The sequence below is a fragment of the Corvus moneduloides genome, chromosome 4 (genome assembly GCF_009650955.1).
Source record: "Corvus moneduloides isolate bCorMon1 chromosome 4, bCorMon1.pri, whole genome shotgun sequence".
In the NCBI taxonomy this organism is placed as follows: domain Eukaryota; kingdom Metazoa; phylum Chordata; class Aves; order Passeriformes; family Corvidae; genus Corvus; species Corvus moneduloides.
In genome coordinates this window covers 20,752,209-20,779,443 of record NC_045479.1, presented here as the reverse complement: position 1 = coordinate 20,779,443, position 27,235 = coordinate 20,752,209, and the positions used below count along the sequence as shown (strand labels likewise).

Below are 27,235 nucleotides of genomic sequence, written 5' to 3'. Positions count from 1 at the left end.
TTATTTAGAAAAAGAATTTTCTGCATAAATCTACTGATCAAACATTTCATGGAGATAATTGCTAGCATTTCATATGCAGCCTGCAGTTTACAGGATATTATCAGAGAAACATTAAAAATCATTAAAAAGATAGGAGGAATTAAAATTTTAAAAGAATCCTTCCTTTAATGTGGGCTCTTTAACCACAGTCAGAAAACAGGAGTGAAAAAAAAAAAAGAAGCAGGTCCTTCAGATATGTGGAAAACATAACAGATCTGGAAACCTTTCTGAATTAAAATCACATACCAAAAATGATCTTAAGACATGTGGTAAAGAATACACAGAATGATGCAGATATTTTTATCAGGGCCTATTTTACATCCAAAAGTCAAAGGAAAGGTCTCATTCCAGCACTTCACTTATTGTAAAGTGGGTGTCTAGGGTCCCTCTACAGCCAGAAGAGAAATTTCCAAACAACAACCTTGATACGCTAACATAATCAAATAACATGTGGAACCATTTGCCTTCTGGATACCTACTGGATAAAATTACTTATGATGAGCAGTCCAATGAACAAAAAAAAAAGCGCCACATTCAGAGAAAGAAATAATATACCTTTAAGTATTTAATATTTTTGAGAGTAAGTAACAGGAATAGATCTCCCAAAACCTAAACCATTTTTTGTAACTTGCCATGGATAATTTAGGATGTGTGCAGACAGATTTCTTTCTTTCTTTAGCTTTCATCTGGAGTAGTTTCAACCACTAGCAAGGGAGCAGTGTGTACATGTGGAAACAGTAACATTATTTATATGTTTGCATTTCTGAGAGTTACCCTATGAAAGTTTTTCCAGTACCAGTTACTGAATGTGTACTTACTTATTGATTGTATTTTCATATAGTGCAATGTTACAGTCATTTTCTTCATTCACATCCAAATATTCGACGAGGCCCTCATGCAAGAAGTCTTCAAAATTCCTACAGATAAATTAAAAATTACACTAGAAGTACTGTCTCATATTTTTGCAAGCATAAAATACTTAGTACATATATTAAAGGAATGTAATATGTAAAGTTAAACCAAATAAATACTTCTACATGTATAGTTCTGTGCACATTACATATTGAAGAAAAACGTATTTTTTAAATTAATCCTGTTGCCCATTCACTGCTTCACAGTCTGACAGGTGACTGTTACTTACTTGAACAACTCAATAAAATCTTCCCATATGTACTCATCATCACTGTAAATGTAGGCAAATATAGGGATAATCATGATGAGAGATTTTTTTATGATGGTTTTTTGAAATTTAGTTAGGCTAAATTTAAATGCCTTTCTCTAAGTGTGGTTTTCTTAAAATACACAAACTAAGAATTTGCAAGGACTTCCAAAAACCCGGAATGTGCCTAATTTAGGGCAATCAAGTTGATACTCCTGTGAGGTGTTTTTCAATCAGGAGAAGGATGATACTACCTCAAACCTTCCACCTGCAGAAAGATGAGGCTGCAAGAGGTATTTATTCTGTGTACCTACCAAATCTCACAGCAGTAACAAAATAAGACCACTGGCCTTAATTTGACTTTAAACAGAAAATCTCCAGTACAGAGATGATGAATTTATATAGGAGAGCAGACTTCCCTAATTAGCTAACCCCAAGACTGTGAAATACTGACTGACTGACCTATCTCCACACAGTATTTACTTGGTGAAGACAAATATGGTCTGCTGGAATTGTGTACCTGTATCCCTGAGCCAGCTCTTCCATATGCTTATTTGTAACTGCAGGTTTTTGCTTCTTGACAATTATGTAAGGCCTGAAATAAAAAAAATAAAAAAAGAAAAGAAAAAAAAAGGATTACCATCGCAAATACTTAGGCAGGTAACTTAATTTATACTTACAGTAAGAACCCTGACTATGCACAACCTATTCTATAAACTATTTAAAAAATTTATCAACCTTTAACTGATAAATCCACATAAATACAATCAGTAACTATTCAGACCTTAGTTTGATATAACTTTAAAGGTGTATCAGAAAATCAAGCCTTAAATTTTGACGTGAAAGCCATTTTTTTCCCCTTTAAATCTTTAAAATTTTCTAAGTTTCACCTATAGATTTTGATGATGGCTTTAAAAGATGTGAGATTTCCCAACCTACGAAGCTACGAATAGCATTTAGTACCATGGTTATTGCAGGGATTTTACAGAACAGCAAGTGAACAGTTTGTGCTCAAGTGTCCACATGCAAGGTTGCATTCTGTCATTGCCTACATGATGTAAAGTACAGGCATTTACTATGGGGGATCTCTGATGAATCCATAAATTTCAACAGCACATGGATCTCTGAAGGCTTCCCTACCACACAAAAACACTGGCACAAAGGATGGCATGCAAGAAGGCAATGTCAAGGGCTGTTGCTATTTGGACAAGTTGCTTTTATAAAGAGCAGCAAATAGCTACAAGATACTTGTGGAGTCCCCTCTGAAGTCTAAATAACTGTTAGAAGACTAATAAGCACTTCTAAATGGTTGATAGGGATATCTGAACAATTGCAGGGTGAGGGGTGCCACAAAGCAAACTTGGTAAAGCCTTGCAAATCCACATGATTCCCCTTGCTTTTATTTTAAAAATTGGAAGCTTTACTGCCATCTCCCAAATGACATATATCAGCCCTGACTGGGAAAGTAATTTCTCTGCCACTGAATATGCCCCTACTCTGGATGTCTTGACCAGGTGTGACTAATTGATAGTTTGTACATTTAGTATTTTGGAGCCTCTGACATGCCTCAAACTGCTTTCAACATGCTCTGAGATTCATTTAATTAATAAAGTGGAATGCCACCAGTAGTGGTGACAGCTGCTTTGTTGAAGTACACACAGAATACGCACACAGCCAGGCAATGCTAAAATATGCATATATTTATTAACCTGTTCTGCTTCTTCCAGCCTCTGTCTGTTTTGAATCAGGGCAATTTAAGGAGCAAAGAGATGCTCAAGTCTTACTGAATTTGCTTCAATCTGTTCTTGTGAAAGTCTTAGCCCAGCGTATTTACAGCGCATAGAGCAGTGTTTATAACCAGTTCAGTAGTGAGGTAATTCTGATGAGAACTTTACCTGCACAATCTCCCTCCATCAGAGGAGATGTAGACACATCTGTCAGACAGATTTGTAGAGATGGAAACAAATTCGTTGATATAACCCGCTCGACGCATTATCCGAAAGGTGTTGACTAATTTCTGGTGATCACGTATGACACCAAGGATGTTACCTGTTCAGAGAGAGAAGAAACACCTGGTGCATCCTTCGCACATCCAAAACTCTGTTTACAAATTCTGGTCATGTGTAACATGCACAGAAGTACTTCCTGCTTCTTGCAAATAATGAGTTGTTGTAAAATTTCCCTTCTCTAACATGAGTAAGAATTGGCTCTGTTTTCCTCTCAATTCAGAATTGTCAGAATTTCACAAGTCATCAACCTGCATGCTTCCAAACAGCTTGAGAAACCAAATGATGTGCATCTTCAGCTTTCTTCAAGTATGCTTCTGCTCCGGTGCCCATTCATCAGTTGGTGCAAAGTTAACAACTCTGAAGTCTGCAATTTCACCTATACTGAAATGGATTCAAGGTTTGCAAGAACAGACCAAGGAACTGCTCTGCTGCCTTGTCAGAAATTTTAGAAAGTCCTGATATTTTGATATATGCAATCACTCACAACAGCACCGGAATTTCTCTTTCAGGTACTTAGCTCAACTCAGCTATCTTAGCAGGGCACTTCAGCTCAGACATAAGTATTCTGATGCACAATGAACAAACAAGAGAGTAAAAGTAATTTAAAGAGTCATCTGACTAAAGTAATCTTAATATATAAAATAAATAACTGTGATCACATTTTAAAAACTTTAAAGAAGACAAAGGGTGAGCTTGTAAGACAACAGAAACAATTTGTACTTAACCGATCATCTGCCTTCTTAGGTCGAAAGTTCAAATCAGGATCAAGTCAGCTATCCACAAGTTAGGATTTTTTATGGATTAAACCCACAAACCAGTGGATTGAACAGTAACTTGGCTTGCCTCACTTAGTACTAATTCATCTACATTTGGGAACATACTATCTTGTTCTGTACTGCACTGAGCTTGTGAAGGAAGAGTCCAATATTTTGGCTCTGCACTCCCCTCTGGACCATAAAAAAAGACAGAAGAGAGTGCATGTGGTTTCACTGAACCTTATCTTTAACATACTGCTACAGAAAAGCAGAGCAAAGGAATGCAGCTTGGCCAAGTGTTGCTTTTATGTTACTGGGAAAAGGCAGGGTTGAAGAACAACTGAGGTTTAATTCAAGGGTAAACGGAGAACTTCTCCGTGGTGACAGACGTTACACACTAGTCCCTGGAAGTGGATGCTGCTGACAAAAGGCTATTTTGAAATCACAATTGTAGTTTTAAAAATGTCAGTATTTTGAAATCTGATACCATAGTACCTGTTGTTTTAGTAACACTGTAAGATCAGTTGTAAAACGAACATGAATGTGCAGATGCAAAGCACGTGTGCCAAATCATCCCTTTATAACAAAGAAGAAAGGCTTGTTTTCCCAGGTCTAATTTTTCTAATCATGCACAAAGCAAGATGCCCCTTCAAACGTAATTTTAAAGAAACTAGCACTGCTAAACTTTGTAACCAATTGATGTTTTGATGTTTCCTTTCTGTTTTTAAGGCACTTTAAAGTGCACGAATACATATAAAAACATATAAAGATTACAAAAAACTAAATACTTCCTGTAAATGAAGATCTGAATTTGTAAATTTATTACAAATTTAACAGTTATTTTCTTTTAAAAGTACTTTATTAACGGCACCTCCTTTGGCCAATATCTGAAAAACCAAAAAAAAACCCCTGTAGTTCACTGTACATATTTTTGTGTCTATTTATGCAAGTGAGCTTAAAAACAGGGCTGAAATTGGAGAAAGCTTCAATTTCCCAGCTACACACATCTGCACTCAGAGTTCTGAAGACACAACTTCATGCAACTAAGTGTCATCATCTGGCCTGTCTACTTTGCCCAACCCTATCAAAATATTTACAGAGGAAATGATTTGCACGTGGAAAGCAGCATCTGCAGTTGACTGTGCTCCAAGAACTGATGGAGGGTTTCTGAAGCCTAACTCTCCATCAGCAACAAATCAGTCAGGACTGCTGAAAAGTAACATACCATTAAGGAAAACCAGGAACACATTTGGGTATGAAAGTTCTTCACCACAGAGCAAGTTGACATCTTCAACTCCAAGATTACTGGCTAATTTAATAATTGGGCCATCTTCCATATCCGTAGTAATATGAGTCATGAGGGCCAGGTTTTTAACCAAACCACAGGCCTAGGAAAAAAAACAAATACAAAACCCACATATTTTATCCTTTCTCTTCCTATGTACATTTTCCTCCCCAAACTGTACTTATGACTGACAAAAACAAAAAGATGATGAAATTTAAAGTGAAAGAAATTAAACAAATTAATTACCCTAAAAATCTGGAGGGGACAAAAGTAGAATTTTCTATATCACACTAAAATGTAATGCTTTAGCACTTACAAACTAATAAAAATACAGGCACTGAAGTAGATTTTAAGTTAACCAACCAGGTATAACCCTATATTTCTCTCTTCAATTACTCAGCAACATAATGGAAATACAAGATCAGTCTATTTATCAATTTGCCAGGTATCCTGTATGTTCTAACACAAACATTAACATTTTTCAATGAAAAACTATCTTATACAGTGCAATTTTATTTCAGCTGCTTAATGAGACTACTTCATACTGATTTATCCATAAAGCTCAGAGTTCCCCCCAAGTATCTTCTATTGAGAAAAAAAAAGGAAAGCAAAGCAAACCAAAAGAAGACTGTCAGAATAAATTCTTTGGTTGAAATACATACAAAGATGGTTTTCTTCCTCAAGATAATGGCTAAAGAAATACTAGTACATGTTTCCAGAAACATTGCAGGTTGATGCTGCAACTTCAAAACAGAATGTTTATTACAGAACGAAGGGAGAGGGGTTTAGGACTCCTCTCTTGCTGCTCTCATCAAAAGAGAGCAAGTAGTTCCACTGCAAAAATGGGGGCCCTCATGTCATTCTCATATAGCCAAATGACTTCAGAACTGTTTCCAGAGAGTCCATGCAGGAGAAAAAAGGCAATATAGTAAAGAGGACCAGGATGTAAACAGGTAGGATGTCAGAAGACACACAAGTTGTGTTATCAGGCTGAGGACAGCCTCTCCAGAAACCTCCTCATCAGAATTATTCCTCTGATGGAGGACCACCTGCTTCAAATTAAACAGTGTATCCATTCCTCAGGACAAGAAACACAGAAACCAAAACAGAAATTCCTCACCTCTCCCTCAGGAGTGTCAGAAGGGCAGAGCATTCCCCACTGAGATGGCTGCAGCGATCGAGGACCACTCACTTTCCTGGTCTTTTCGAACTGAGAAGAGATCCTGGTCATCATTCCCAGAGCAGATATGTAAGACAAGCGGGACAAGACTTGTGTCACGCCTTGGCGGTCCATCTTGAATCTCTTTAGAGACCAATTTCCCTGTAGAATAAAATTAATGTTTCAAAAGAATTTATGCAGTTTGTCCTTGTCTTGACTTTTTCCAGTACCTAGACAGAATGATATCTGAGGAGCTTTGTAAGACAAATGTTGCCCGTTTATATAAACCATGTTTCTACTACCTATCTGCATATAAACTCCTAGTTTAGTACAGCATATCTGTATTAAGTATTAAAGAGAAGTTGAAACAAAAGGTCTGCTCTTTCAGATGAGAGGATACTTTTGCTATTACATATTCAATCACACAAATATCCTTTTTCATCTGTCCCTCACAGAGAAATCAATACTCAAATTTAGCTACATTAAATGGTTTTCTGGTTTTGTTTTATAGATTTTGAGTATTTAAAAAAGAAAAAAGGTCTTTTGAGTGATGTAACACTTTTACAATAGATCCACGATTTTTGTCTTTTCCATGATTTGTTGCTTTTGTAGGAAACACAGACATTTATGCTGCAGAAGTCTGACATCAAAGCCCTCTGTTCTTTCTTGAAGCCTTTTGTTTTTAGAATCCAGAGGAAAAAGACTCACTGAAGTGTCTTCTCACAGAAGATTGTGTGTGTGGGAGGAGTAGGTCTACCCAACTTCTCTTTGGATAACACGAAGTATGAAATGCAAGATCCATGCACATCTCAGAGGTATTGTGTTCCAGGACTGTCACAGGCACTGTCACTTGGGGTTTTAATTAGGAGACCAGAGGAGCTCAGACCATGTTCTAGGACACATATATGTTTCCATGCCAAGCAGATTTAATAATCTCTACTGAAATCTTGAAATTTGGTGCTGCAGTTTTTGCCTTCATGACATTTACTCCATATCCAGTTCTCAGCACCTGAGTCAGTGGATACAGTAAATTTCTGTCTGAAATACTATTTACCCCAGGCACCATGTTACTGGTCAGTACAAAGATAACATTTTCCCAAGGATTGCCTTCTGCTAATTCTTGCATCCTTTTTGAGAAACTCAGCTCACCAATACTAACAAATAATTTGAAGCTCACTTGCTGTACTACTCCAAAATCCTTTTAAAGGGTGATTTCCTTGGCTTTTTTATTTACACTTTTAACAGCACAATCCCACTTAGTGATCAACAGGAAGAAAACACCACCCATACAATTTGGTTTTTTTTGGATTTTGTTATTTCCTTCCACTGGAGAGACTATCAAATAGTCTCAAATTTGTAATAGCAAGTGGGAAGACATAATGACCAATGGCAAGTCAGTCAAAAGAAAAAGTATCCTGTTCATTTGCTTAACATCCTTGGGAAGGGTTCACTCACTGACCATTTCATTCTTTAAAGACTAGAAGTTACGAGAATGTAAGTGGAAGAATACAATAAATCAGTAGTTTTTCTTCAAGCTAGCAAGTATTGCGTCTGTAGGCTAAATTAGTATGTGGTTTCCTCTTTGCTGCCCAGAAGAGTCTAAAATCAAAAAGACTGGGGAAAAAAGGGAGGTAAAAATGCTGCCTGAAGAAGTAATACAAAATATTCTTTGTGCTTTGGAAGGGACAGACTGGATCCTTCAAAAGTTGTCCACAAAAAAGAAAACCAAAATGGGGCCAAGGCAGTTGTGAGCCCACCCCCAAACAAGACCATCCTATTAAGAACTCTTAAGAATGGGAAGTTGCCCCCTCAGTGGCATCAAGTGATTCTTCAGATGCTGAAATGTCCATCAGGCCTGTGGCACTGCTGCCTGCCCTACCCTCTCTTCTGGTGTTTTCCAGGGTAAGAAGAGGACCTGTACCAAATATCACTGAGCACCATTGTACAGCTGATGCAGTAGGGCTATGAATTCTTTTGCATGCTACTGGTGTAATTATGAATCTGCTCAGTTATTTCATGCTCTTTGAGACTATCATTCTGGTGAGATTGGAGATTGTCATTTCCAAGAATGATTTTTATGGTATTTGCTTAATCTCTTGAATAGTACGCACTGGGCATTGTTCCTGAGAAATTATTTTTCAATGCTCAAGAGCAGATGGTGTTTAACTGCTTATGTGGCAGTAAAAAAAAGTCCAAAGACAGAGGAAGAACGAAGACTTTACTGAATATGGACTGAATATTTGCAGATTTATCTCTGTCAGTCCAAATGGAAAAACTGGCACAAGCTAGAAGAAAGCACTAGCATTTAGAGAAACAAATCTGTCAATTGTTTTGGTTACATGCACTGTAGAGATTTAACTACATTTGGGGCACTCATAAAATTAAACAGTGATAAGGCTTTAACACTGGGATTTGTAAGTTACAGACTATTGGTGGTTTTGGATACAATATGTGGAATTAATTTGTTTACAAGAACCAAAGAAAAACCTCAGTTTCACGCTAGGCAGAAAAGCCCTCTTAAGAGTACCAAAGATTAAAAATTAAGTTCCACAATTTTTACCAGCTGCTAAAATACTTAGGTCTAATCTAATTTCTTTTAAAAATCATGCATTTCAAAGTCTTTTACAAGCTACTAGCTGGATTTCAGGAGCAATCTCACAAATTGCTCTTGCAGATGCCTGAGGTGAAAGACAAACTTAGAAGCTATTATTGTTCTTGTCCACCGGCATGAATGAAAGTATCTGTTCCAGCAGAAGGCAGAAACAGGCTAAAATCCAACCAAGACAAATATTTAAAGGGTAATTATCAGGAGTTTTTTAATATTACAGCATGCAGCAGATTTCCCTGTTAAATAGATCAGTATCATTAACAGAGAAGTACTAACTTCTAACTAACTATGGTGAAAATTTGTTCATTCCACCAACTTCAGAATAAAAAGGCACTGCCCTCAAAGAGCTTAGAATTGAGGTTGAGGGGTTTTTTTTTCCTCCTGTTCATGATGTTTTCCTGCTGTTTTTCAAAAATCTTTTGTACAAATGATGTAACCTGACCCCAGCTAAATCCAGATAATAAAAAACCACATAGTCAAGCAGAACCTAGAAGACAGACAGTTGGATAAATACAACCATAACCACTATTCTAAATTTGCCTGTTTTTACCATTCCTTCTCAAAAACTAAAACATCAGTTTGAAATAAAAGATGCTTGATGATTATTGATTCTTCAGTGAATTCCAAACGCCCTGCCCACGACAAGAGATTTGACGTTTTAATCGATAAAAAACCACAAAACAGATTTGCTTTTCAAACGAAACCCGGAAGATTCATCAAAAATAAATGTTCCCATTTCCATCACTCACTATGGTGGAAAAGCTTTGCATACTAGAATGAGAACACAAATACTTACTGTGGAGATGGCATTGACCATGCCGTTGGTGATCTGGTCCTGTCGCATGTGCTTCACAACATCAAACTGAGCCGCACGCTGCTTGGGGATGACCTGGTCAGCAATCTTTTTCAGCTCAGAGTTAAATTTTTTGAACAAATCTTCAAACAGAAGAGAAAGAAGCTGGAAATACAAAACAGTTAAGGGAAGAATTATACTTCTTCAAGTCTAGGAAATGGGGAAAGAGAGGGGAGATGTGTTTAATATTCCTACCTTTATATGCCTTGTCAGTTAAAATGTAACTTTTCTGTTTCACAAATGATTATTTTTTATCACAAGTTTTTTGCCTTGTTAAAGTACAATATTAGAGAACTTATAGCAGAAATTAAGAAGATTGGTCTAAGTTTATGCACTTACCCCTTTTTGGTTTGCTTTAGTCCTTCCTTCATAATATTTTAGCACAGCCGTATGTCTCTATGCTATCCAACTATTTTCCCTAATCTGCTACATTACAACCCATCTGATTTACTTCTTCCTAAAAGAGTTACAAACTCTTTTAAAGATTTAATACCCTAAATGTACAACCCTGAATTACACACAAGATTTGGAGGCAAGAATGGTTTTTACTCTAATACATATCTCAGGTTTCACAGGGAGCTTCCTTACTCATACAGACTTTTATCCTGCTGCTTTCTGCCAATCTATGGAAAACCAATTACACCCACAGAAAAGTTCAGCTGGTTCAACATCTGTCACTGTTTTCTAGAACTGCTACTGTCTAGAAAGTGCAATATTCTTCACATCTCTCCCTTAAAAAACCCAAACCAACAACCCAAAGTCTACAGTTCAAGCAACAAAGCTGCATAACTCAGCTGAATAGGGAAAAAAACCAACCAAACAACCCAAAATGAACCCAGCAACAGAACCATTCAAAAGTGCTGCATTTAAACAATATTATTTCCTGAATATGTATATTAATTACTTCTAGTTCTTGAAACAGCCATAAAAAGAAAAGGCTACCAAAGTCTGTGATCTGACTTTTTTCACTCTCCAATCTCCTTTGCTTCTGCAGTATGCTCAGCCTCTCCTTGAAACACTAATAGCTTTCCAAAACACTGAAATCTGTACCACATGATACATTTTAAGTGTTCACAATGATTAGCTTTGCAAGCAAGCACTGTGAACAGTAAAGCCTGGCAGTCCTGTCCTGGGACTTGAGTCTAAAACAGCTCCAAGTGTCAGAAGAACCAAAAATGCAGCTGCTACCAGTGCCAGAAATGGTAGTTCCCAGAGCACAAGGCACTGTAGGGCTGAACAAGCCCTACATCCATCACAAGCTAAGACATTCTGGAGTCTTTTGTACCATATAATTTTTGTATATGCAGAATTAATCTGAATTTTAACTGTCTTCATGAGACACAGTCCCCACCTTTCCTTACCTTCTGGAAACTAGAAAGTAAACCACACTCATTCCTCTGTCCCTGGGATGGGCCACTAACTTTTATTTGCTTTATTTTACCTATGCTCTCCAGCTGGGTTGACCAAAGCATTTGGCAAATGATACTGTAAAGCTGGTGACAACACACACTGCATGCTAACCCTTGGCAAAAGTGGAATCCTATTTCCACTCTGGACAAACAGGTTTTTAGACCCGACCTTGGCATGAGAGGAAGATGCTGTAGACCTTCTCTCCCTTTCTGATGTTTGTAATACCATTAACAGTTACAAAATGATACTCTCTCACCACTGCCAAAAGAAATCCAGTCACCTGCAAGTCACCTGCGATGTCACAGTTAATTTAAATTAGATTTCCACCAGAAATAAAAGCAACTTTTATGAAGCATTGTATCAAGAAGGAGAACCCACTGGGGATGCCAAAAATAAGATTCTGGGGGAAGAATTTCAAAAGTAGGGAAAAAGTAAGAGGAAGAAATGTGTAGTTAGTTTTAAGATGGCTGATAGTCACATTAAATAAGAACTAACTCTTTTGATATTAACTACAGTAAACATTTGATCTCAGCAGGTTTGAGCAGGATTGAAACATTTAACTAAACACTTTTAAAAAATCACCCAGAACACATTTTCATATTTGATTTCTTCATCAAAAACTGCAAGAATCTCATAATTCCATATGCCATGGGGATTATAAAGGCACACCACCCTTCCTCTTCTCTAACTAATAAAGTCAGTTACATCCCAAGTACACCAACTTGTTACTATTTGCCAGCCTGGAAAGCCTCATACTTTGCTAATTTCACTCAGACTCTCTAAGAGCTCTGACTATTTGGCAAAGAAGAATCTCACAATAACCACATTATTTAGGTCAAGAGCAAGAGATTAAAGAGAAAGGATGGAATGCCACTGATAATATTCAATGGATTTCATAGTTAGTCCAGGGCCTTTCAGCCTGCTTCAGAGAGGAGCACTAAAGAGCAAATTATATTTAAGGGAAAAAAATACTGACAGCTCATCAATTGATTTTCATTGAAAATCCTAAGAAAAATTAATAAAGAAGTTAAGCTGCTGAAATACAGTTTCAGCAATTAGCTTAATGTCAGAGAATTCTAATTAGGCGCCTTGAGATTGCTATTTAGTGTCTAAGCCTTTAGAGTGCCAAATTCTCCCTTTCACACAAACTGGTTGCAAAATTAAAGACATTAGGCAGCCTTAATTATATTATCAGAACAGCTGGGATTAGGCAATCTCTGAAGTCAAGGCGGTATTCTTTTGTCACAGGGTAGAAATCCCTTGCTTTCCAGGGTGCCGGATTTTGGTGGTGTTCCATATCTCACCCATACAAAGCAAGCTGCATTAGAAACAAAAAAAAATGAGGACAAAGAACAGAGCAATGCTTAGCAAATAATGAACACATTAAGGGAAGAGAAAAGGTAGGTGAAAAGATTAAGCCTGAAATCGGTAGGTTTTGCTAACACCTCAGCTGGCACCTGGCCTACTGAGCCTCTAGTGGCAGACAGACTAAGAGAAAGCTCTGTAAACCAGCTTGGCTAGTGGATACAACTCTGTTATCTAAAGCTAAAGCACATTTCGTACTCTCTTGTCCCATGGGGTGTGAAATTAGCAGCTATTGTTTTCACACATTTTTATAAAGACAATGTCATTTATGTCTTTACACTGTTTAGACCGCTATGTTTTTCTCCTCACATGGGAATATTTTCTTTTTTTTTTTTTATTTATTCAAATTTTAAATCAACAGCGTTTTTATTCCAGGAACATGCTGGCATTAAAAAAAACCAAACCAAAACCAAACCACCACCAACCATTTTATCCACACAAACTTTAGCTAAACACAAACATCTAGAAACTGGCAAAAAAAATCTCTACACTGTTTAGTCTGCAATCCAACAAAATTACTATTTCACCAGTAAGCTGGCAGAGGGGAATTCAAACTTGAAATGAACATTTAAAATACCACAAGAGAGAAAGAACTACTCTTAATCAATTGTTACAACCCCTGTGCATAGTTCTCCTTGATGTAGAAAAAATATGCATTGGCTTTGTTATGATGATCCTCTACATTTAAAACCTTTTCCCACATAATTCAAACCAACTTTGGTTGTTAACATCTGTGTGAACAGAGGCCTTTTTCTTACAGCTTGTAGAAAACTCTTTACCTGTTCAACTTTCTGCCTCTGAAAGTATTATGAAAAAACAAACTACTCCTTCAATCCAGTTAAATAAGAACAATCTGATGACAAAGCAACAACTAATTTTGCTGATTACAAACATACAAACCTACAGCAACATTACTGCAGAAACCAAATAAACCCATTACAGCGTAAAATATTTATCCCATTAGAATGTTGCACTAATGCCCACTTACTACTCCTTACACTTTAAGAGATATATTCTGCCTCAGCAAGAGTAAAAATTTGATGAACAGTGAACATATTAATTTGAAGAAAGAATTTTCTTATCCTAACAAATTAGGAGGTTTTATTCCCTTGTATTTGTGCTCTGAATGTGTTCGAATGTCACCCTTATTTCTTCAGAAAACTAGGAAGCAAAGCATGTGGTTTTTACTCTAAAATGATTGCTGTCTCTGTGTGTGTGTTTGTGTGTGTGTGTGTTCACATGTGCATGGAGGGCAGAGCTGGGTGGAAAGGAGGAGTATGAGACAATATGGAAGCACACATCTTAAAAAGTACAATAAAATCAGAATTTCCACTGGACAGGAACAAAAAGGAGCAGATATTGTTATATGTGCTGCAACAGAAATCCCAATTTCTGTGGGCAGCAGAGATGCAGTTTCTGCAATCCAGTGCATTTTGTGTACTTGTCTGAATTTCTGATGCATGATCAATAACCAGAGGTGATACCAACTACTGAAACTCCAACTTAGGTTAGTACTGAGCACAGCAAAGTCCAAGCCTAATATAAACTGTTTAAGCAAATAAGCACATGTGGCAAGGAAAATCCATGCCATATTAGCTAAGCAGTTCCTTCACCTGGCAGGCAAATTCCCATAGCATTTGGAGAATGCAGTTTGGCCAACAGCTCTGAACTGCCACCCTGTCTGCAAAAGAACTGTGCCAGCCACACACCTCTTTTCCCTCCTTTACAGCTTTTTGTTACTGCTGCTGCCTCCAGTGCCAAAATTCTGCAAGCAGAGAAGTCCACAAAATCCACTTTGCTCAAGTTAACTTTGAGCCACTCATTTTGTTAATTCATGCTACGCTAGAGGCCAGACAGGCAGCTGACAACAAACGAACGATCTTATGGGCACCAAATTACAGGAGGCTTGAGTGGCTGTTCTGTGATCTGCTACACAAGCTGGGTTCTCCACAATGGGACAGCCTGGACCTGACATGCAGGCACCTCCTTTGTCCCAGTTTATTCCCTTACCCAGTCACTTAGAGGGGAACACTGGAGGATGGCTCTTACCATTGCCTTCCTGACAATAACAGTGTTATATCACTGATGCTACATTTGTACTGCTCCGTCCTTTTATCTGGTGTAAAGAGACAATATAGAAGTGAGGATATAATGTATTAGTCTCAATCATGGAAGCAGATCTATGAGTCAACACAGAAAAGCCAACAAAAATAAAATGAGAGTGAAAACACTTCAACTGAAAAGACAGGGATACTCCTTATTCTGCATCTTTTAAAAGGAGACAGTAACAAAACCCCAAAACGCTTCGTTCTGAAGTAAAAACTCACCTGCCCTGCCAGTTCCAAACGTTTATTTCCGTAGTAGTCTCTGTCATCTACCTTATTTTCTCCTTGAGCCAAAATTACTCTGCGTACCATCACTGCTGTGTATATGCACTTGGCACGAAAATTGAATTCTTTCACCTGTAAACAAAAAATCCAGAAAAACCAAACAAAACCAAAACAAATGTTTCAGGATCATCTCCTTAGTTCTTATTCAGATGAACACATCCATTTAAATCACTGTTAATCTGGGCTGATGGAGGAGTTACAAAAGGGATTTGAGCGCTTTGCTTTCTTTAAAAATGCAAAAAATACACATTAGTGACTTTGAAACAGATAGCAAATGGAAGTAAATCAGAATAAAGGTATAGGTCATGAGATGAAAGTCCTGAATTAACACCTGATACTGCCTGGCTATGCAGAAAAAAAATGCATAGTTTAATTAGTTCAATGATACAGCATCTCAAAAAGATTTCTTTTGACTCAATCCAAGTCTTCCCCTTTATTTTGAGGATGATTTACTTTATCTCAGCTACAAAGCCATCAAAGACATTTTTCCCTGCCAACAAAGCTCGCACCATAAATAACCCTACAAGCTTACTCCAGTTTATAAAACCCCCAGAACATTACATACAAGAACATGGGTCAGAATGGTTGATGCCAGCAGCTCTCGGGCTTCTTCCATCTTTGTTTTCTTTGGGCCTCCCCACATCCTTTGCCTTCGTACTTTGTTTCCAATGTACTTTAATGCCTGCGAAGGGGGGAATTAACCTGAGTTAATATCAGAACTGTAACCTAGACAAATATACACACACATGGAGTTACGTGTGTACTCCTCATCCAGTGCCATTCACCAGCTATGGATGATACAAACTCCAAACAAACTGCAAAATAACAAAGGTGTAAGTGATACGAAGAAAAAAATTCTTGAAAATTGACACAATTGACTAAATATACAACATATTTATCACAGGTTGATAGCATTTGGAATGGAAAGGGGTGAAAATCCATGATTACTATAATATTAAAAGAAGGGATATGGCAGAGATACAGGAAAAAAGGATTCTATAAATTCCAAAGATACCTAGTTTATTTAATTAGACTTTTCACCTTCAGTTCTTTTGTGCACTTGGCTAAATTTCATTCAGATATTAAACCATGAGGTGGCACTCACTGTTTAATATCCCCAAAAGCTACTGTGTGGCATCCACGTCTGTCTCCAGGAGTGCCTTGCAATGGATTCTTCCTCTCCTACCAGTTGTCAATCGATCTGCAGAATTCCTAGTCAGATGAGTCAAGAAACTATCCAAGTCCACACAGGATAAGCCATGAAGCTACGTGAAAGAATCACTCTCTCCAGTAAATGACAGATTATCCTTTCCATCTGTTACCTTCTTCCACAAAGAACTATCTCTCCATTCATTTGACATTTCTTAGCACAGTAACTTCTGTGTTTCTGTTTTTCTACCTTCCTGAATGCTTCGCATTCCTCTGTGTTGCTCCAGCTCACCATTTTTCTCACCTGCCTCTAAATTAGGAGCTCTTCAAGCTAATTGGAACCCTCAAAAGCCCCCGAAGATGAAAACCAGGAAGATGTTCACTTTAAAACACTAAAAATGACACATGGAATGATTTGACAAAGTTTACAATGAAACAGCAGAAATAAGATTAACCTCCAAAAGCTGCTTCTAGCAGATTAATATATTGCCATTTGCTCCCAGCAAAATGGCTTATGTTCTGGATAACTAAAAAAAGTACATGAGCTAAGAGAATTCTGCTGAGTCTTTAGCAGGACAGAGGGTGGCTACTGTTGTAGGCTTCATACAAGTGACTAGAATAGAACATCTACTCATGATGAAATGGTCATAGCCACATCAACGGGCTTCTGCCAAATGGGGCATGCAATTCCTTTTTTAAAAATGTCTTCAACAAACCCCCCTAATTTTATGGACATTGCTACTTGTTATATACAGGGTTATGCCATTAAAACACAACCCTGGGCTTCTGAAAACAAAGCATTTCTTGACTCTGATTTTTTCCTTCTCCAGTTTGGTAATGAGAGCGAAGTCTCACGTTTGACAAGTCCGGACCCTTTAAAAAGCCTCAGCTTAAAATAACCCCCCAAAACAAACCTTAAACCACAAAGTGTATGTCCATTGCTGACACAGCAAAGTGGTCAATACCCACTGTCTAGATTGTTATGGCCTCTGGCCATGTGAAAAGACACACCTGCATCTGTGTAAAAATCTGAGCTTTTTGGCATTCTTCCAGGCTAGGAGCAAATGCAGCCATCACATGTTCCTCTGTGCCAATCATCTGTACAATCTCCTGGTCACTCTCAACACCCATGGCCTAGGAAAAGAAGAAAAGACAGAAATAACACAGGCTTTATGTTAACTCACTGACATTTGCTTATGCTAATTTGGTATTGTTTGTCTGCATTACTACTAAGCAAGAGCTAGTTCTTCTCTAAGAAACTGTGCCATCTGGCACTGGCAGCACATATTCCAGCTATGGAAGAACGTTAAATGGAAATCTTGATAAGCAGCAGGAACACACACACACTTTTTGGAGAGCCCTTTTTTTGTTGGTGGTATTTTGTTTTGTTTTTTTTTTATTCACTGACAGGAGTTAAATTCTGTGGTTTTTGTCTTAAGAAAAAAAATAAATACTAGGTATAAACAAGCCAAAGTGTGTAACAATGAGAACCAAGTCAGAATCTACAATAAAGAAACGAAGGCAAAATTTCTTAAAGGAGTACTCGGTCTCTTACCACAAGCAATTTTGCAAACTCAGTTGACTGTGATGTAGCTCATGATATTTGAGAAATGTTTACAATTTACCCCCTTTGCAGCTCTCTGCATTTAGAAGATGACTTCACTACACAATTCCACTTGAAAGACATTCTACTATTTCACTGATCCTTGGACACCTTGTTAGACTTTATACCGCGGAAAAAGCTTAATAAACTAAGAAAGCGCTTAACAGGTTTAGTAAAATCTCTCTATCAGTAAGTGTTTCAAGGTGGCAGCCAGCAGTGAAGGCTTTTGTGGATTCCAGATGGTGCTAAAGCTTCCCCCCCTTCACACATTTGCCTGGAGCTCTGCCATATCAAGAAATGGAATAATCTCACTAAACCTCTTCTGGCTGGGTTATAATATGTTTCTCAGAACTTTGTGAGGAAGTTACGTTTGCATTCACATTATTCTCCAAAGTGCCTGCCACAAAGACCATTGTAAATAATGGCCTATGCAGAGTCTAGTATTCTGGTTCTCATTAAAAACTGGCAGTACCCCAAAAAGTCACATTTTCCTCAAAAATGCAGAAATGCCTTCCCTTCTTACTGCCTTCGTGGAGTGTCACTTTGCTTAACACCTAGCTAACGCCATTCACTTGGAAAACTGTTGCTCTAATTGTGAAGTATTCAGCTTTTTTTCTTTCTTTTTGAACAAAGAAGTAGTTGAAGCCCCTTTAAATTCAAACTCTGTCTTTTCACCTTGTGGTTTATTAGAAATTAACAGCACTGCAGAAGTATAACACATCCAGAGCAGTGCGAGGACTCTTCTCGTTTAATGCAAAGCCCAGATGACAATTCCACCATCTCAGACAGACTTGAGTGCCAAATCAAGATGCAGGTACTTCACCAGGTAAAGAGCGCTTCATCATAGTTTGTTCCCATTAAGTAGTCACCCCTCTGATCTCAAGGCTCTTTTCAGAACCAGAAGTTGGCCTTGTGATGTTATTGTGGTTGAGATCTCTGTTTTTCAAATATTATTACACTTCCTCACCCTTTTAAATAAGGTCACACAGTAGTTAAAAAACCTCCGCAGAGAAGTTAACAAAATCCCTCATGACCTGAGAGACAGACTCACAAGGTAAGTCTACAAAAGCATGAAAGCTTCACAACAGTAAGTTTCCATGTGTCTAGGATTTAATAGCTGACCAGTAAACTAGTTCAGGAATGACAACTAGATTAATACAGTTATTGTACTTAGTCCAGAAATTTCTAGAACAGAATTTTTGTGCCATTCTAGGCACATATACCACAAATACATTTATCTCAACTGCAACCTGGTATCACCCTATTTCTGTCCGTCAGGTTAATTCTACAATGGCAACCAAATCTTAGGTGTCATATGAAAAGTGGGAGGAAAAAAAAAAAAATCAATCTGCATTTTTACTATGTTTTTTCATCCATTAAAAACTGGAAAGCCACCATGAATTAAAGAGGGTTGAGGATTTCTTCCAACTTAATGAATTCTCTGATCAAGAGTCTTACAGCAGAAGGATGAGTACAAGATAGATCTTTAAGCCCATGTAGATTTTCTAGCTGGAGTTTGTAGAAGCAAAATCACCTGAGAATTCTAAATTTCTGAGTGGGAAAGGCCAGGATCTGTCACCAAACCACATACACTGTGCTGTTAAATATGTGAAAATTGAAGGAAATGAATTTATGAGTAATGACTAAAACTCAGGCAAATGACTGTAAAAGATGTGCTAACACAACAGCCTAAAAGTGAACCTATTTATTCTCCTCTATACTCTCAACAATCCTGAGCAGAGTTGCATACACAAATCCACCTACACGCAACACCAAAAGGACAAGCAGCAGGCCCATGCTGCTATCAGAGAGATTTGTAATCTTAACACTTGGGTTTTCAGTAAATTTGGCCCTGATGTTACCCTTCCAAAAACAACTAACCAAAGAACCAAACCAATAGAAAAGAAGTACTCCAGAATTAGCCTGTAACATCATTAGGACAGTAACAAAATATTCCTTGGCTGTTGCTTATGTTACAGAAACACGGAGGACGCGATATAGGAATGGGCCCTATGGTTAAAACACTCATGGTCCTAGGACAAAGCTGAGGGAAAGGAAATTAACGTAAAAGCAAAGCAGTAGACAAGATGTCTTTTCTTTTTGATTGGAAGGCAATGTCACAAAGGGATAATTTTATGGGGGAGGGGGGAAGGAGACATTGTAAAAGCATAATTTAACAGTGGCAGTGAAAGGATGAGGAAGGAGACAGTAGCTGAAGATTATGGTTGAAGGCTAGCAGTCGATGGACATAAAACAGAGAAGGCAAAGCAAGCATTCAGAATACTCAGATCATCCTGAATTCAAGTGGGAGAAAGCAGTCCCAGTGGGGCCAACCCCTTCCTGGGACTGGGGAGCTTCCCACTGCCTAAATGCGTGTGTGTCCATCTTTGTGTGTGCACACACACGTACAGATGAGAGTGTGAGCCCAGCTCTTCCTCCCCCAGCTCACGTCTTAATGATGATGTCTAGGCGTTTCCATGGCACTTCCCTAGAATGCAGTTCTGCAGTCCATCAGGCTAAATTACAGCACAGAGACAGGCAGATGACTGGATTAAAAAGATGTCAGGGAAGTTCAAGGTTGACATCACAGACAGAATTGGTCTGGAGCTTTCATAATTCAAAAGATACGAGCTATGAAACAACAGCCATGGGAACCCATAATCCTGCAGATCCAGTCAGACCACCATCCAGCTGTTCCTCTAGAGCTGCACCTAACAGCTCCAAGGCTAGCACAGGTTTGTAAAAATGAAACTTGACTTGCTGTTCAAATCTTCTGCCGCAGGTCCTAGAGCAGTTTCTCACAGCTCCCACACACACTAAAGATACTTCATCCAGTGATTCATGTCATAAAATTCAAGTCCCTGTAGGGTTACTTACAATCTTCTTCCTTCCCTAACCAGTTTCAATGCAGCATGCAACCTTCACTTACTTCAGCTCCCACAGCTCACTCAAGTCTACCAAATCACAAACTCACAAGAAAAATCACAAACTCAAAAGAAAAATAGCCCTTACCTTTGAGCAGCTCTAACTCCCTGCAATTTAGGGAGCTTTCTGCAAAAGCAGCTGCACCTTCTTACCTCTAACTCAGATGATTTTCAGAACAGAAACACCCTTATATAGAGCACAAATATTCCACACCTCCTCTAGTGCCCACTGCTACCTAGAACTGTCCGAGCCCCCCAAGGTAAAGCCTGTGTACCTCCTAGCCTGACATACTCAGAAGAGCCACTGTGCACAGCTCACACAGTCCCCTGAGCTGTGCACAACTGACACAGCTAAAGAAAGGTCTCCCAGAGTTGCAAGACAGCTCAAGGTACCATAAATACCCCTGTGGTCGCACATGTATCTTAACTAATGAAGAAGTGTTACAAAGTAAGCAGGAAGCAAATAGCTGTGTTTGTTTTCCCATTAGAAGGCAGTTAACAGCCCTTTAAAAACTGACACGAACCCATACTTTAGGGGTAAAATTGTCTGATTTCTGCCACTGCTTCAAAAGTAAAGTTGCATTTCCATATATAGTGACTGCACAAATGCTTCTGTCACTTATAAGAAGATGGGTTAGGGAAAACTGTTTAAGCTAGCACAGCTACAAAGCTCTAACTCCCCTACATCTAAAGAGCAGATACCCCAAGTCTGCCCTAGAATAGTGCCAGGCACATGCCTTTTGTAGCCTACCAAATTTCAGTAAGTTGTGGTCAATGTGCTAAATTCCACGAAACCACAACTTAGATGTGTTTGGCACAACTGACTGTAAAACATCTGAGCATGCCCATCCTGAAGATCCCTACAGGTCTGGAAGGCAGATAAAACAAAGCAGCAGGACAAGGTCATTCTGGCTTGCAGTTATGAATAAGGATGAACTGAAAGGCACATGCCTCCTTTAGGGTGACCCCACACAATCCAGTCCCTATCTATCCAGATCAAGGGACCTTAAGATCCACTCTCTTTCCACTGCTCCCCACAGCTCATGTGCCTGGGCTTCATTCCTCACCAAAAGCAAAAATGGAGAACACTGTGTTCAGGTCTTGCCCTAGCATGCAGCTCAGTCCATGACTTTACACCTGAAATACAAGGGTGACCTTAGATTCTAGTCTAGGGAGCACTAGGAATTTTAGGCCTCAGCTCTATCAGTTGGTGGTGTTTCTAATGTTCTGTATTTCACAGCTTTTGACAAAGATGTCTAGAGGATATATTAGTACACCTCAACCTTACAGTTGCAGTAGCTTTAAATCCACATTAGATTATAGATCTGCAATACTTGCTTTCTATTCTATAATGCTACAATGATTTTCTGCACCCGACCTATTTCTTACATCACATAAGAACACCAGGTCAGTTAAAGCTATTGGGACTAGAAAGACAATCCAAAATTGCTCACTGTCTCTCAGATAACCCCTGAATCTCAGACTACCCCCTCTAGCTGGCCCATGCACTGAATGGCAACCCTCTACCAATTAACACTTGTTTTCTTAGTCAAAACACAGAGGTCTGTGGAACTTGGTAGTAGCCTGGATGCTAGTCTGGGAGGAAACGCAGAGCGACAGATTTTTGCCATTGCTTTATCATTTTAGTTTTTAATTAGAAATTACACATGTAGCTGTTTCAGGACAAGTTAAGGATTCAAAGGCAGCCAAAACCTGAGACCTCAGATTGTGTATACAGCTTAATTTTGTCTCTTGCAGATATGGATCTCTATATCACAAGAAGCAGAACACCTATCCGTAATAAGGAAGTCACATGCTTCATGCCCAAGGCTTCGGTGTCGGCAGAAAGGAATTATTCTCCTTGTTTTTCCAACAAATCTCCTGTGTATAATACTGCCATGTGAGAGAGCTGAAGTTAGACAGGCATCCCTAAGTTTGGGATTCTCCAGGTTGAGGGCTATTGCATTTCCAATCTTGCTTCTAGTAGTTAAATAGAACAAAGCAATACCACACTACAGCAATGCCCAAGAAAGGAGAATCAGAGACTGGTGACTGCTTTCATTTCCAGCTGGAGACTCATCAGAAGTAGACAGAAGATCCCTGAATTTCATGTCATTAAAGGAAAGGTAAAAAAAATGACCACTCATGAGAACAGCTGGGATGGAACATTCAGAACAGTTGAAGTGGGTGTAGCTGATTTGCTACTGTACTAAATCAATATAAATCATTGAAAAGCACTACAGCCAAGAGCTTCCAACAACTGGAACCCCTTATTCAATTAATAAATGAAAAATTAGGAAACATTATCTAAAATATAAAAGATACATATGAAGAGGGTGATAATTATAGCAAGCATTGTCAGATGGTAATAGTCAGTACAATTTTGCTTAGAAAAACAAGCCAACAACCATCTCCTCAAACAACAACCCAGAGCAGTTACTCTGCGTGAGCAGGTATTTATCTGTACCAGCACAGGCTGACAAAATGTAATAAAAGTCTGAAGTGAAGGTGGAATCCAGCAATTTGGTACTGGAGCAAGTGGATTAAGAGCCACATTAACACTTTTCTGCAACACAAGAGTTGTGAACTTAATCCTGGCACTTTTATGTGCATTTCTGTCCATAAATAACTTCTCAAACTCCTTGAACACCGGTCACTAAAAACAGACGATCTCCTCCCTTATTTGAAGAGATTTGCTTAATCAGATGTAACAGCCATTTATTTCTCAAGTCTAAACCCAATTATTAAACTATTTTCTAGTACCAAGGCACACCAAGCACTGGGGTAATAGGGACAAAACCCATAAACAACATCGGTGCTGCGGGTACGACCAGCTCAGATGCTGCGAGCACGTGCTGCCCTCTCCTGGCACATCATTTCCTCTCCCAACCTTCTGTGCCATAACCCACTACAGAGAACACAAAAACAGAGTTTTGCCCAGATCCATCCAGTCAGAGGCTTTTTCGTGCCTCCAAGAACGCAGCCCAATTTCCTCCTGCACACACAATGTACCAGACTGTAAACCCAAAGGCAACATCAAAGCATTACAGGACAGGAAGGAGCTCCCAGCTGCTGGCAGGACAGGTCCCAGCCTAAGGCCTGGCCATGCCCTACTGTTCTTCTCCAGCAGCTGGACAGAGCATGTCCACCCACCACCTTTCCTGGCTGTAGTCCATGCATTTGATTCCACAGACAGATGAGCTAGCAGCCTGCTTCTGGTCCAGCTGGGCAGCTGGGGAGCTGCCATCGTTATGTCACACTGATCACACACTCACGCGTGTGCACCCTTGAGTGAATTAAAATGAAAGGGAGAAGCAGAGAGTGAAAGAAAGCACTTTGGCAGTTTCACAGGAGATGAGGGTCAAGGCATGACATTGTCACCAGCTCAACTGGAAGGGCAAATACTCCCCAGTTCTCTCCCATACTCAGGAGTGGATGCCTCTCAGAGCTCTCTGTCAGGAATCGCCTCAAAGCTATGATGCCTGTCCAAGCCTTCACTGCCCTCAGGATACCAGTGAGTGTTCCTGAACCAGGCAGGGCTTCTGAACTATTTGGACCGAGGCACGGCTCATTCACAGGGGAAGCAAACTGCTAAGAAATGCAGGCCACTCCAGTAACCTTACAGGATTTAGGAGTAGGTCTAAGAATTGCAAGACTTCCCCAGAGGCTCTCAGTTTTGTTTACAGTTATGACTGGAAGTCATGCATAAATGAACTCATGGCTATGTCCCTGAACCTGAAAAAGGACATCAAGCTACTCAGCACTGCACAAGTCAGAGCTGGGGACAGGCTGGAACCAAAACCAGAAACAAAGACCCTTAACACAACTTACAGCATAGCTCATAACAAAACAAAACCCTTTTGATCTATAGCAGCAGAGGCACCTCACAAGGCAGAGCAAGCGGAAGGCAGGCATTTCTCTTGGCACAGCAATGCTCTCCTTGCAGAAAAATACAGCACTTATTCTTTTTGCTGTACAATAAAGATGACTTCCCAAGGGAAAAAAGCTTGCAATATCTAAGCCCTGCCAAGTCCTTCTGTACATATTAACTTGAGAGCTGCTGTTGACCTTCATTCTTGCGCTACAGCACAGCATTTTTCCCCTTTTTTTCCCCCAAACAAACAGCTGTGTACCTTAAATATGATAGCAATGGGAATATCTTCTGACAGAGTGTTGTGCCTCAGGTAAAATCTTCCTTGTTTCACAACCATATTTGTTCTGCTCTTCTTCTCATGAGTGGAACTGTTAAAATAAAAATAATACTATGTCCAACAGAGTGTTTGCACTGACTCCTAGAATCTTTTGTATAGAACTTAGCAAGCTTGAACAATCTTTCAGCTGAATGAATCTCACTTTCTCCTCTTTTAAAGATTACATTAAACCAGCCAGAGATCAGCCTGTAACTCCAAGATAATAGGGTGTTATCACCTGTGCTGGGGACTATTTGGCGTATTTGACTTGAGCAAGTAGAAGTCTGTACTTTTTGAAATCATCTTTGCATGCTTTTATAATCAATTTTGATGTAACCAGCAAGGTCTAAGTGTGAACAAGTACTGCAGCAACAGTGGTAATGACATAACAGTACTTGGTGGTACTGCTGGTAACCTCATCCAGGCTTACTGGGAGACAGTAGAGTAGTTAGAAGAGACATGAGAGGCCTCTGGAGAAGAAAAAACAGCCCTCATACTGAACAGTGAAAAGCACCATTATTATACCAGAATGCAGCTTAAAAAATAAGAAGCAACCAACCAAAGGCTGAAAAAAATAGAAACAAAACTTGATCAAGGAGGAAAGGCCAAATTTAGACTACCTTGCCATTTTCAGTAATTTGTGTAGTACAAAAATATTTGCTTCCTCCTCAGCTGCCTTTGCCTTTAAAAGTTTTTATGCCAATTTTATGTAGAGAGGCAAACAAAAGGTTACATCCAATTTCCACTGCAGTAGCTTCATGTTACTTGCAGCAAACTGAGACCAAACACCATCACTTAGGAAGTGCACTTTGCTATATTAAAAATTAGAACTTGCTTTTCCTAATCTGGGATGAATCCTGGAACACATGAGCAACTCTCACTGATTTCTGTGGGAATACTATACTATTCAGGGATTGAAGTTTTAGCATACAAAATGACAGTAGCTAGACAGGAGCACTGAATGTCTACAGCTTTTTCTGGTTAAACTACACTAGGAAAAAACCTCCACAGCTATTTAAACTACAACAATGAAGTTCTAAAGCTTTGGGTTTATCTCCTTTATGTAATGGTAGGAATTTATCATACCTGGTAACAGAAGCGCCAACCGTGCCTTTTCTATCAGCTTCCACAATGATTCTGTTTTTGGATAACTGCTCTTGAATAAGAATGACTTTCTCTACACCTTTGACAATGAAATAGCCACCTAGTTAATAGAAAAGAAATATTTTGCATGTCAGTACCCTTGCACCTTACTTGTCTCCTCCAATACGCCTTTGAATATAAATTATTAGAAAGTAAACCATAAGTACACAATCGGAGAGTAAATTCTCCCTTAAAAAAGTAATGGACAAACTTGACAAATAAAACCCAAAGAAGTCGCTTGTTATAAATCTTCATCTCCTCTCTACATATCAAATATTACCATGTAACATGTAACACTTTATTCTTGCTTTACAGAAGGCAATAACAAACGAGAGTTCCCACTCTGGAGGACATCATACTCCACTCTTCCCTGATCTGTTTAATTTTCAATGAATGAACTCCATCTTTTTTCTCATATAACACATCACTGTACAACACTACATACAAATTTCAAAATAAAATACTCAAAATCTTGGTGCATTGTTTTTCGTGGTTGAAAATTGTCTGCAAATACCAACTATTCATGTACTCAACCAAAAGCCTGACAATTTCTTTCAGTTGCAAGCACACACTTGAGACTTCCACAAAGACTTCATGGCGGCAAGAAACGTACCAAAGGGGTATTTCTTTGCTGTAAAAGATTTAAAACTCAAAGTACAGATGGAAAAAAAAAGAACATGAGTGAAAATGTACCTGGATCTAACGGGCACTCATTTAGTTTGGCAAATTCTGCTGGAGTTTTCCCAGTAAGTACACAATTGGAGCTACGCAGCATTATAGGCATTCTGCAAGAAAACCAGTTACAATTTTACTTCAGACTCAAGACAGAAAAATATGAATAGTCAAATTCAGAACAAAAATGATGCTGAACAAACTGAAAAAAACACATTTAAGGTCATCAGAACTCATGCATGCTGTGACTTGTGAGCAGGTTTTCATTTAAGCCCACCTTATTTCATAGAACATGGAACTGAAGAGAGACCCGAAACTGGACACCTACAAGCAGAAACCACAGACTTCCTATTTAATTGTATGCAGCTACTCAGGCATCCTGACAAGCAGGGCCACCAAGGCCAATGATAACTGGTGCAAAGACTCCTGGTCCCCAAAACGGTCTGCAGTGAAGAACATGCCACTGCAGATGAACTGTTACCAGTTTTTATTAGATAAAGTTAGTTCATAACTCATTTCCCA

The 27,235-nt window shown here is 38.9% G+C and overlaps 1 protein-coding gene across 1 annotated transcript in view; it reads right to left on the bottom strand.

Moving 5' to 3' along the window:
- The window catches only part of POLR3B (RNA polymerase III subunit B), a 75,783-nt gene that overhangs the window by 40,375 nt on the left and 8,173 nt on the right, over window positions 1–27,235 (bottom strand). Inside the window, exons 7-18 of the mRNA XM_032106706.1 lie at window positions 26,735–26,826; window positions 25,985–26,102; window positions 24,842–24,950; window positions 17,193–17,315; window positions 15,598–15,714; window positions 14,970–15,104; window positions 9,811–9,972; window positions 6,368–6,568; window positions 5,188–5,350; window positions 3,094–3,247; window positions 1,719–1,793; window positions 858–956 (exon numbers count right to left, since the gene is read on the bottom strand). Of these exons, the coding sequence (XP_031962597.1) occupies window positions 858–956; window positions 1,719–1,793; window positions 3,094–3,247; window positions 5,188–5,350; window positions 6,368–6,568; window positions 9,811–9,972; window positions 14,970–15,104; window positions 15,598–15,714; window positions 17,193–17,315; window positions 24,842–24,950; window positions 25,985–26,102; window positions 26,735–26,826 (1,548 nt within the window). The remainder of the gene's footprint in view (window positions 1–857; window positions 957–1,718; window positions 1,794–3,093; window positions 3,248–5,187; window positions 5,351–6,367; window positions 6,569–9,810; window positions 9,973–14,969; window positions 15,105–15,597; window positions 15,715–17,192; window positions 17,316–24,841; window positions 24,951–25,984; window positions 26,103–26,734; window positions 26,827–27,235) is intronic.